Source organism: Rousettus aegyptiacus, unplaced genomic scaffold, assembly GCF_014176215.1.
Source record: "Rousettus aegyptiacus isolate mRouAeg1 unplaced genomic scaffold, mRouAeg1.p scaffold_m13_p_2, whole genome shotgun sequence".
Classification (NCBI taxonomy): Eukaryota; Metazoa; Chordata; class Mammalia; order Chiroptera; family Pteropodidae; genus Rousettus; species Rousettus aegyptiacus.
In genome coordinates this window covers 25,386,326-25,398,588 of record NW_023416295.1, presented here as the reverse complement: position 1 = coordinate 25,398,588, position 12,263 = coordinate 25,386,326, and the positions used below count along the sequence as shown (strand labels likewise).

The 12,263-nt window shown below is 34.8% G+C and overlaps 1 protein-coding gene across 43 annotated transcripts in view; it reads left to right on the top strand.

Moving 5' to 3' along the window:
• The window catches only part of ABI2 (abl interactor 2), a 78,541-nt gene that overhangs the window by 59,055 nt on the left and 7,223 nt on the right, over window positions 1-12,263 (top strand). For 24 of the 43 annotated variants that reach the window (XM_016161938.2, XM_016161940.2, XM_036237819.1 and 21 more), the window contains 2 exons: window positions 5,040-5,126; window positions 8,596-8,769. In XM_016161938.2, coding sequence (XP_016017424.2) covers window positions 5,040-5,126; window positions 8,596-8,769 — 261 coding nt within the window. Of the gene's footprint in view, window positions 1-5,039; window positions 5,127-6,771; window positions 6,931-8,595; window positions 8,770-12,263 lie in introns of all 43 variants that reach the window. The other 19 variants (XM_036237826.1, XM_036237827.1, XM_036237837.1 and 16 more) reach the window with 2 other exon arrangements.

The window sequence follows — 12,263 nt, the reverse complement described above, 5'->3', positions numbered from 1 at the left end:
GAATGATACAATGAATTGAGGTTATTGAGCCTTCAGCATAATGTGTGAGACAATTGAGTTGTTCCGTGTGCTCCTCCTGATTAAGTTCTGATTTGGTAACTGTTTAAAGAGAGTAACTACAGCTCTCTTAGTTGATTAATCAGTGCTTTCTCTAAAATTTTTTCTTTCTTTCTTTCTTCTTCTTCCTTTTTTTTTTTTTTTTTTTACTAAATCACATTCTTTGAAAAGCTTTGTTTACAGGACATAATGCCTTGCAAACCAATGTTTTATGGCTTAATTAGATGCTTCTTTATTTGCTCTAGATTATTATGTTTCTTGTATTACTCCACTTACAGTGGTCCCTGTTCATATTTAAAATGAGAAAATTTGTTGTGATTTCTCAAGTAGCTAATAACCTGATTGAACAAAATTATCCCAGGTGTGTGTTTTATAAGCAAATTTTTTTGCATTTGGAGGCTTGACATTTATGTGTGCTTCTCAAGAAGTGAGCCGGCAGCCTGGGATTCATACAAATGTAATTCAGTGGGCTTTTCTGTGAGGTATAGATCTAGTAGCACTGTTATTATACTTGGTTTGAGTTTGAAAAAGGGCATTACAACATAGGAATTAAAATATGGAACACCCAGTGTCTTTTGCCAAGTTCTAGGAGCACAATAATTGTTTTTTTAATGTGATTATTTCACAAATTAATGAAAGGAACACTGATCAGGGCATAACTAAAACCTCTTTGATTCTCATTATTTCATAATCTAATCCAGCCAAAGAAATAGGAACATCAGTGTACCATTTATCAGCAGCAAGGAACATCATTGACACAAATAGGGCTAATCACAAGTTTTTACTTTAAATATAAATATGAAGCACCTTGGTGGTAAAGAAAATTTCATAACAATAAGGAATCAATATGTGATATTTAAGTACTCGGGCCTTTGGTAGAAGTTGATCCTGCATTTTACTGTTCGTATCTTCTTACATCAAAAACTTTTTAAAAAGGTTTTAATTCACAAAGAAGATGGAATATTATTTCCAAGAAATGTGACTGTGAATAGATGGAGGAATTTCTGAATGAGTATGGTGTTGACACAGGGAAAATGTCATTCTTTAAACGCTGAATGTCATGAAAAGCAACTGAAAAAAAGAAAAAAGAAAAAAAAACAATATTGACTTGGTGATATTGCAAAAGAGAAGCTATAGCACTTTAAAAGGATAATTAAGTTATAGCGTTATCATAAATCCCCAGAAGAATACAGATTTGGTGGGGCTTTAGCAAAGTGTAACAAAGAGCAGTAGTAAGAGGCTGTTTGTAAATCCTCATTTTAGGCAGTCTTTAGGATTTGTTAAAGAATGTTTAGAGAGAACAAAAAGCAAGAAAGCAACTGAAAAGTATATTTTTAGATGACCAGGTAAATCAAAAAGACACTTTACATTGGTTATTAAATACAAGTTCTGTTTTTAAACTTGTCTTAATTTGCTACTTTTTCTAGGCATAATAGTATATGGTAATTTTTTTTTACTTGCAGAGGAATAACAAAAATGATCCAATTCTTTTAATCCTTCTGAGACTATAGGATTGGTAATTATTTGAGAACCATATTCTTTTCTTCAAAAATGCTCCCCTTACTGAATATGATTAGCTAAATTAATTTTTAAATATTCCTTGTTCTAAGTTGTTATTAATGCTAGAAAATATTTCACTCTTAAATTGCTTAAATTATTTCCTTCAACTCGAATGGGCTGTCAATTAAATGTAGCCTCTAAAAGTGATATTCTGTAGTGGTGTTAGTGGTAGTATTTGATGTTTATTTTTCCTAATTTTCTCAGCATTTATAAAGCTGTAAAAATAAGATGTAAAGGTCTTTTTTCTCCCCAAACTCTTTGAATTGGACATTTGAAAACACTGAGCCTCAAAGATTATGCTCCAAAAGCATTTTATAATCACCAGGAGGGTCATGATTAGAAAGACTATTTTGTCAGTATAGTCTCATCCTCTAAGTTTTGTTTGCAAAACCTTTTACTGTTTATGTATCTACATGTTGCTATGTGCACATAGCTGTAGTTCTTACAGCCGTCCTACCTAAGAGCTCTGTGTTGTAAATGCCAGTCACTTGGTGAGCCTGTCTTCATATTAACTTCATTATTGTGGATTTCGAACATAATATTATGAACTCTAAGTTTGGAGATCTTTTGGTGGTTATGGGTAAAGGATCTTGTTATATGAAGAGTCACCTTAGCTAAATGGAGTGAAAAGTTTATAGTTCTTGTTCTTGACTGTTTACGAGATGCCTAAGACTAGAATTGAATATTGCAAACAAATCTTCATATCAAAATCTTGCTTAAATTCTTCTAGGAGAGTTCATTTTCAACTTAACTCTAAAGAAGATAAATCTAGTCTAAAGAAGGATGTTCTGGTCCAGAAAGAAAATTCTGTAGTATCCGAATTAATTTGGACCATCATATAAAAGCTTTGTCCCGAGCAAAAATAAGTAGAATTCATGGGGACCTTTGTAAACTCCATTTGGAACTGAATTTTCAACATCCATTGGACTGGCTTTGAAAAAAATCTAACTTGTTTCGTCATAAAATAATTCTGTTTCAGGGAGATCTGGGATTGCTGTCTGTGAACTTAAAACCACAATGACTTCATATTTTCATTTTCAGAACTAGAAAAAAAAATAAATGTATTCATCTTAAAAATAATAATAATAAAGTCAGCCTACCTACAAAAAGATGATTCTGTTAAGCACATAATCATTCATTTTATGGAATTCCAGAGGTCTTTTTTGGATGTGAAACAGTGACTTAAGTGGGAAATTTACTTTTCCGTTGCGGGGGAAGTCTGTAGGGGTATGAACAGGATAAGAGCTTTTATTTTATTTGATGTGAATATACACATAATCTCCACTTTTCTAGCGCCAGTTGCTGTTTGCTGCTGTTTTATCTGCTTTGTCTCTTCTACCTCCTCTGTTTATTGTGTCTTATTCTTACCTCAGTTTGGGAAACACAGGGTATTGCAAACATATCAATAATTGCTTCAAGCCTCTGGGAGTGGGAGACAGACATACAACTTAAGGATTTACTACCAAGAAGTATGACTTAGGGAAAGGTACCAATTTCTAGGATTATACTACTCTGTCCTTTAAATACAGATATTCTTCAGGATTATCTTCTTAACTCTTCCTGCATTTACCTGCAGCTCTGTATCTCTCAACCCAAAACTTTCAAGTTGCTTTCCATATTTATGCCTCAGTCACTTTCATGCACCCTATTTATTATATACTGTCTCTCCCTGACATGCTTATTCACCAGCCCATTTCCCTGTACTTCTTATTAACATGGTTAATGTGGTTCACAGCACTTCTGCCTTCGTGGTTGTGAAGGCTAAAAATGTAAAAACCATCTTTAGCTATCGCCTTCCTTCATTGTACTAGCTAAATCCTTAGTTACCAGGTACTCTTTTTCAACAGTTACCAAGTTCTTTCCTTTTCTTTCTGTTTCTACTGCCTTGAATTTTTTTTTTTTTTTTTTTAATGCTAGGCCCTGGGTTAGACTTTCTGCATGCCTTTTTTATTTTTTGCAACCACTCTGTAAAGTAGGTTGCATTTCCTTTTTTTTAATATTACATTTATGGATTAGGTACAAAGAAGTTAATTGACTTGCTGTTCCAACATCAAGGAAAGAATGAATCAGGTTATTTGACACTGAGTGACACTTAAGTCCAATTTCTTTCCACTAAGCACTCTTTCACCTAACATGTAAGGTCCTTCCCTATTTCATATCCACTCACTCACCTTTTTTGGTTTTGTACTTCTCTCTCTGGGGTATCCGAGGCTAGCTGTATGGAAACAGCTCCAGTCCCGCAAGCTGGTTACCTCTAAGCCTTTACCCTCACTTGGTTCTCATCTTGTCTTTCTCCGTCCTTGTCTGCTTGTCAAACTCCTTTTCTTCAGGTACCTGCTCAGAGGTCATTTCTGTTTAGCCCTCCTCACTACTTCCACCCCCACTGCTCCTACCGCCCTCACATCACGCCATCACCACCTGCATGGAATTGCTACAAATATCGTTGGGTTAAGGTTCCTATTTTGTCTTCTGCTGCCAGGTAGAATGTGATCTCTTTGAGGGCAGTGACTTTTATTCATCTATCTTTTTAGTTTTATTAGTCCTAACTATAGTTTGGAGCTAATAAAGGTGTTCTCTCTTCATACGATGTGTGCCATACTTTATACCTTGATATTCTGAAGGAAACTATAACTGCAGAGTTAACCTTGGGAAATTGTTCAGCACATACCTGGCTTATTTGCGTATATACATACATTAAGTATTTGTTGAAGGCTTACTAGTACTAGATACGATACTAGTTTCAGATGAAGGAAAGACACATTGAGGAAGAGAGGACAGTGATTGGAATGAGGCCAGCATTTTTCTGTAAGGTCAGGGAGGAACTGTACCTGTTGGAGCTGGTTGTTTGAATTGGGATTGTGAAAAATTTTAATGACACATACGTCTCAGAATGATTTTGATATTGGTTTCCTAGCAGAGTACTTGTCACTTAGTTAGGAAGTCAGTCAATATTTAAGTAATGAATGAAGAATCAATCAATTTGCCTATTAATGAAATTTTGAAAAGTCTAAATTCAGGATGTTAGAATATACTGTTTTTTTCTCTTGTACTGATGAACATTAAACTTGTAATCATCAAGGTAAAATCTAGGAAAGTAAATTATTCATGGTAATCTGAAGAAATTCTTTGAGAAGACATGTTGTTACTGATATGAAAAGATCAATTTGCTGTTATGTGTTAGAGTAGATCTGTATATGATTTATGCTTCCTGTTGTAATTTTTTGAAACTTCCTTAAAACTCCCCTAATACTTTGTTTTGTGTGTTAATAAATTATCCCTCAAAAGAGGATCTTTAAAATATCTTGTAAAATGTTTGTGCATAGTGCTTTCCCTCCTTACATGTTCGTTTTATTGTATTATCCTTTCCTTTTGATGTAACTCGCCCTTACCCCTTATCCTCCACACCTTTTTTGTTTTTGCAGTATCTCTTGCTCCTCCTCCTCCCTCCATTCTACAGGTAACTCCTCAGTTACCTTTAATGGGATTTGTGGCCAGAGTCCAAGAAAATAGTAAGTTTATGTCTTCTTTATGCTGTAGATCAGATTATAGACATAAAATGTCATTTATATATGATTGGCTAAATAGTCATTCACCAGTACTTTAAATATTTGAATATTATGAACAGGTCACCGTATGAGCAGCTAGTAGGGATGATAAACTAATTAAGATGAAATTCTCTGCCTTCAAATAACTCAAAATCTGGTAGTGAAGAAAAGACAAATATAAAATAAGGCACATGTAAGAAAATATCACATCTGATGAGATGCTGCCTAATCACCAGGTAGCCCATGTTTTTCTCTGGGATGCTCAGACAAGTAGTATTCTAGTTTCCTATCACTGGAGTTTTAGGGTTTTGTGCTGGTCTGAGAATCTTTCATCAGTTCTGTGATTCCAGGTATAAAAGTGGCCATACCATGGGGACCAAACTGCCAAATTTTGTTTCCCAAGAAGCCTCATAGATTTGCAGTGAACTCACACTGGCCAGTGGTCTAGTGTTGAGCCATGGAGGCTCAGGTAACTGATTTTGTTGACACATTGAGTCTTCTCCTAGGGAAGTATTAAGGAAGCTCGGGAAACTGATGTCTATAAAGCAGGAAGCCTGTATCAGCATTCAGTGTGGAATTGCTGTTACAGAGACCAGTGAACATAGTCTGTATGGGAGATGGATTTTCGTCTTGTGAACAGTCAACATGAGGAACCACATCATAATCATAAGGTTGCATGATAGAATCTGAAAACGGGAATTACATTAATCAAAGATTTAATCATCTGTCCGAAGTAGCCCAGGGTATGCATGTCATAACAGGGATGGCCTCACCAGTGGGATAGAAGTATTTGCACTCAGTTGTTTAAAACTCTTTGGTGCTTTGGAGATGGGCATTGCCTAGATTAGAATGTGAGCCCCGTGAGAACAGGGCTTTTTGCTTGTTTTGTTTATGAGCTGTTTCCCTAGCACTTAGAAAAGCATTTGACACATAGCAGACACTTTTTGTCTCTCTTTTTTTGTGTTTTCCCAGCTAATTAAATGCCACCTTTTTATTGACACCTTTCTTTTATTTTAATTGGTTATAATTCAGTCTTACTGGACTGAGAGTTCATTGTCTCTTTCAGGTGCCTTTCATAGTCAAGTACATTTATCACCTACAAAATGTATGAAAGTCAGAAATTTTGTGTATGAGGTGTGCGGCCGATTTTACAGACATAGCAGGACATACATTCAAATACACATTGTCCTCTTCAAAACATTCACCTTAGAAAGATATATACTTATATTTTGGGGTTATCTTCATAGCTTTCAAATACATAACTTTGAAGATACACTGTGGTAGCAAATAATCACTATATTACGTTTGAAAGAGGTCTGAAATTATTTGGAACCAGTTGTACTACAGTAAGTTGGTAGCTGTATTCTTACTCTTCTTAAAACCCGTCTATGGCTCCCTGTCACTCTTTGCATATTGTTCAGACTGTTGCATGGCCCTTCCTGCTTAGTCCTCTTCAGCTTCCTCATGCCTCTTTCTACTGAACTTTAATTCTTCGAAGGAGGGTTCCTGCTTTCTTAACTTTTTGATTTTTTTCTTCACATCTGACATGAAATACCCATCCCCCAACTCCATCCCTCCCCCTGGCCATTAACTCTTACTCATCCTTCAGGTTTCAGGAAGCCTTTCCTGACCCTTGTAAGAAGTTTGGTCAACTGCTGTGTTTTCCATAATGACATAAAGTACTTCCTGCACTTACTTATAAATGAAAGTTTGGTTGTCTATGTCTACAAGATTTTTGCCCACTGCTCTATCCCCAGTGCTGAGCATAGTACCTAGCAATAGTAGACCTTCAGTTGATGTTTGTTGAATGAATAATAATGAAACATTAAAGTTATTGGATTTCTCTCATCCCATAGTATTATAAGCTTTTAAGATAACAAACATTGGAGTCCAAATTCCTGCTCTTCCACTTATTACTGTAGGACTACTTAATCTTGGAAAGCCAGTTTCCACATCCATAAAATGAGGATAAAAACACCACCTCCCAAGGTAAAGATTAAACGAAATGATGTAAGTGCTAGCTGAATAATTGGAATGTTTTAAATAAAATGGTAGCTTTTGTTAGTCTTATCAAACTGGCTCTGAGGCAGTTATAAGAAAAGGTAAAAACAGGCAGTGGCATCATTTTCGAGTAATTTTGTAGTGTAATTTTGTAGGGTGACTGTTTTGAGAGACAGACTTCCTTCAGATGTATGGTTTTATGAAATTGTTTGAAATCAATCTCTTAGCCTTAGAAATGCAGACAATATATAATATTGATTTTTACCCAAACAATATATAATCTGTCATAAAGTATATGTTAAAAATCACATTTTTTTGTTTGTTTCATTTATTTAAAAACACATTAGGACTAAAAATAATTTTTAATGAGTGAAGACTTAAAGTTTATAAAGTAGATAAGTTGATAAGTACAGAGTGGCACAGCAGATGAGAAGAATACTGAAATAGGGCAGAGATGTTGATATGGATAGTCTTCACCAGGAATCAGCAGTCTTCTAAAATACATTTGATTGAATCAGTAGACTTAGATAAGTAGAAAATAAACAGGATTGCTCAGAGAATTTCACAGCAACAATACTGTTACCTTAGAAGAGAATTTATGCTATTCATTAAAATGGGGCAACCGATAAATATAGCTTACTTTATTCATTTTATTTCATTGAGCTATACTCAAGTATGTACCAAGCATTTTAAAAGCTTTGAGTTCCTGAGTTTGGAGATGTTTTTGACATTATTATATATTGATACCCGAGTTGTGGAAGCAGTTCTCAGTAAGGAGACATTTAAAATATTTTAAATCACTCTTGGATATTTAGCCTTAAGAAATTCTGCATCATAAACTAGTCTGAATTAGTTGAAATTCTGTATATAAGGAGACAAAACCAACACAAATATCTTCATGGATGAAGTTACCCAGAATTGTTTGTGATTCTGCCCTGCTAATTTAGTAAGATGCTATTTTAAAAAAATTGATTGAGAAAAAAATTCAGTGAAAGTAGATTATTAAAATTTGACTTCGTTTGACTTATTTTAATTTGTTATAAATTAAATATGGTTATAAATCTCCCAGTTATTAATATTCCTGAAACCAGACCTTGTTGAATATCATGTAAACCCAAACTATATTATACTGATCTCTTTCTTTGAAGAAGCGATTATATATTAGTATAAACAGTTTCCAGATGCTCAGTTAATAATTATTTTGGCAAAACTTTATTCAGCATTCATAAGCACTAACCCATAGGGAAGCAAGAAAGTTATGCTTGGAGACTGGAACATTCTAGTCAGTTGGGGAACTTACCTTGCTCACTCATTTTTTGAAAGATTATTTTCAAGTCCTGTTTATATTATATTCCATAACAAAAAAGCATAGATAGGAAATATTGAACTTTGTATAATGTATAGTATTTTTATCAGCTTGATACATTCTTAGTTTCAGATACACCACCACCACCACCACCTGTGGAAGAACCAGCCTTTGATGAATCCCCCCCTCCCCCTCCTCCCCCAGAAGATTATGAAGAGGAGGAGGCAGCTGTGGTTGAGTATAGTGATCCTTACGCTGAAGAGGACCCTCCATGGGCTCCAAGGTCTTATTTGGAAAAGGGTAAGTTTCAGAGGGATATCTGGAAGGATGGGAAGAAATCTCTATATAGAAATGAAATTTACTGGCACTGAAGAGAATCTTACTTATTTTTTACTAATAAGTAAAGTTTTGTTTGTATTTACATCTGTGTTCATATTAATTTAGTTTACCAATTCCATGATTTGGGAAGTCATGCTAGTAAAATTCTGTGACTGTTTTTTATTGATAGTTATGTATTGTTCCTGTTGAACATGCATTTTATGAATGGTTTCTGTAACACAAAATAAAAAAAAAAGGGGCTTTTCTGGAATGCCTCAGAAAGAGGGTGATTTTTCCAAATTATTCATTATTGCTACCCCCATGGTTTATAAAGCATTCTTTTGTGGCATCTTATTTCAGATATTTCACTTTAAGTGTCTCCATATGAAACTCTTTCAAAGCATAATGGTTTCTTAGTTTCTTTACAAAGCAGTATTGGGCATTTCTTTTAGTGAAAAGTTTCTCTGAATATATTAGCTAACCATGACATGGAACTTTTGTGACACAAGCTTTCAAATCTCATCAAGACTAATCAGCTCAGGAAAAAGTTTGCTGTCTTGAAGGAGATTTTTGTAAAGGAAATCGAAACTACTGACTCAGTGGGTCTCGAAACTGACCCCGCATTAGAATCACCTGGAGAACTTATATTAAGAAACCGTGGACTCTACTTCCGGCCAAGATAGAGCAATAGTAATCAGATTTACTGTCTCTCCTAAAACAGTTAGGAATCTAGGAAAAAAATACAAAAAATAATGGTTTTCAGACATTGGACAATAGGCAGTGGTGGATGATGACTCCAGAGAGAAGGAATTCAAATAAGGTGAGCCTGTGATTGTCCTGGCTTGCTACCTGGAAGCAGTTTCCAGGTGGAACCCAAACAAAGCCTGGGGGTCTCACTGCATAGAAAGAGAGAGATCAGAATTTTGGGAAGCCACAGAGAAGAGGTAGCTACACTAAGACAGAAGATAGACTTCTAGAGATCTGTAGAAAGTCCCCTTGAGTCTGACTGAGTACTGATTCGTACATGTGGTCAAGAAACTACCTGAAATTGGAGAAAGAACCACTGGAAAGGAGTAGGCAGAAAAATTATTGGAAATACACAGGTGTGAGAATAGTTCATGTTCCCAAACCAGCCAGATTAGAAAAACCCTGTAATACACAAGACACTGAGAAAAGGCCTCAAAAGTGTGTCCCCTTAGTAATGGGGCCAAATTAGCCCTAGACTGAAGTTTGCTCTGGATGCCCTAGCACTTAACTGCAAACCTTGAAAGCATCCAACTGATTTCAAGTAACTTAATTGAACTCCAGGAAATTCAACACTGTTCAAAGGAGTCAGCAAAATCCAATGCACTAAAAAGTAAGAATCACAGTATCAGCATACAACCAAAAATTGCAAGTCATGTAAACAAGCAAAAAAATATAACTAAAAGAAAAGTTGGTCAATAGAGACAGACCCAGAAATGACTAAGATGGTGGAATTACCAGACAAGGCTGTTATATAGCTATTATAAATGCCACACATGTTCAAGAAGGTAAAGGAAAATCAAGAACATGAGAAGTGGAATATATATTTTTAAAAAAGAGAAACCCACATAGAATTTCTGGAGATGAAAAATACAATATCTAAACTGACACTTTAGAAGAATAGCAACCTTGATGATACAACAGTAAAAACTATGCAAAATGAGGCATAGAGAAAAACACTAAAAACAGCAACTGATATGTGGGATAATATCATGTAGTCTATTCACAGAAGATATGATCACATATAGAAAATCAAAATGAATCTACAAAAAAGCTGGTAGAGCTAAAAAGTGAACTTAGCAAGATTGCAGGCTACAAGGTCGATGTACAAAATTAATTGCATTTTGTATCCTAGCAATAAACAATTGGAAATTAAAATTTATAAACCAACTTGTAAAAACATAAAATGAAATACTTAGGGATAAATTTAATGAAATATATGTAAGACCTGTATGATGAAAACTAAAACATCAAGAGAAATTAATAAAGGTCTTAAATAAATTGATAGATATGTTCTTAAATCATTATTGTTAAGAGATCAGTTTTCCCCAAAATTGATCTATAAATTGAATGCAATCCCAATAAAAATGCCAGAAGTCTGTTTTATAGTAACTGACAAGGGGATTCTAAAAGTAGCATGGAAATGCAAAAGACCTAGTGTAGTGATTTTCAGGGACCAGTACTGGTGGGTGAGAGAATTTGCATAGCGGTATAAGGAAACCTTGTGGTGACAGGCATGCTGTATGTGATGATTGTGGTGGTGATTATACATTTGTCATGTTTATAGGATCATACATTTATCAAAACTAATCGGACCCTCCACTTAAATGCTTGTGTTTTGTGTCTAAATTACACCTTAATAAAGTTGTTTTTAAGGGGGAAAAATCCCAAGGTACAACACTAGGATGTGGCCTTGGGCATTGACATGTTTTACAAACTCTCTATCTGATTTTAACACTGTCCGAGACAAAGTGATAACAATTTTCAGCTCTGAAAAACCAGTCCAATTATTCCTTAAGGGAAAAGCACAATGAAAAGTTTTGCTTTCTAAAAATTGACTCTTAAGTGAACACGTAAAAATCTGGAGAGATTTCTAAGAGATGAAAGTTGGTTTATCTCTGTTAAGTTCAAGTCTTTCAAAACATGAAAACCAAATAAGCTCTTCTTTGCTCTTTCTGGCAAAACAAAAGCAAAAATAACCAACTATGTTATGGTTGCTTTCTTATTTGAGTGTGCCTGAATGTAAAGGTTGTTGCCTGACTCATTTTGCTATCTTAGACCTTAGGACCTGGTTCTCAGCCTGCATATTAGAATCACCTAGGGAGTGTTTAATATGTCTGCACCTCCAGACCTATTAAATCAGAATCTGTGGATGTGGGAGTATGTCAGAATTTTTAATAGTTCCTCAGAGAATTCCAAGGTTGAGAACCACTGCTGTAGGAGGTTCGTTTATCTTACTCCTAGATTACTGCCCATATTAGCAAAGGAGAATGTATATTGAATCTTGATTTAACTTTGCGGAGATCAGATATTTTCATCTATTTATTATGTGCCTGGCATAATGCAAGACTTATTATATATGTAGGGCAGTTTCTCCATCTTGCAAACTAGGAAATGAGGTTCCAAAATAATTTATAATGTTACAGAATATATCAAAATGTTAGTGTTACAGAAAAGAAGGTATATTGTAATAGTTATTAATGATAATAAAAGAAGCTAAAATTTATATAGAATGTTTACCATATCAAGGCTCTGCGCTTGTGTGTGCATTGTCTCTTTTGATATAACAGTGTTTTTGAGGTATTAGCACTGTTATAGTTCCCATTATACAGTTGAGTAAAAAGCTTAGGAAAGTTAAGTATGTTCTAATAATCAATAAGTAGTAGAGCTGGGATTTGAACTAGGTGATATAATTCCAGAGCCCACATTCTTAACCACTGTCTTAAGCTTGA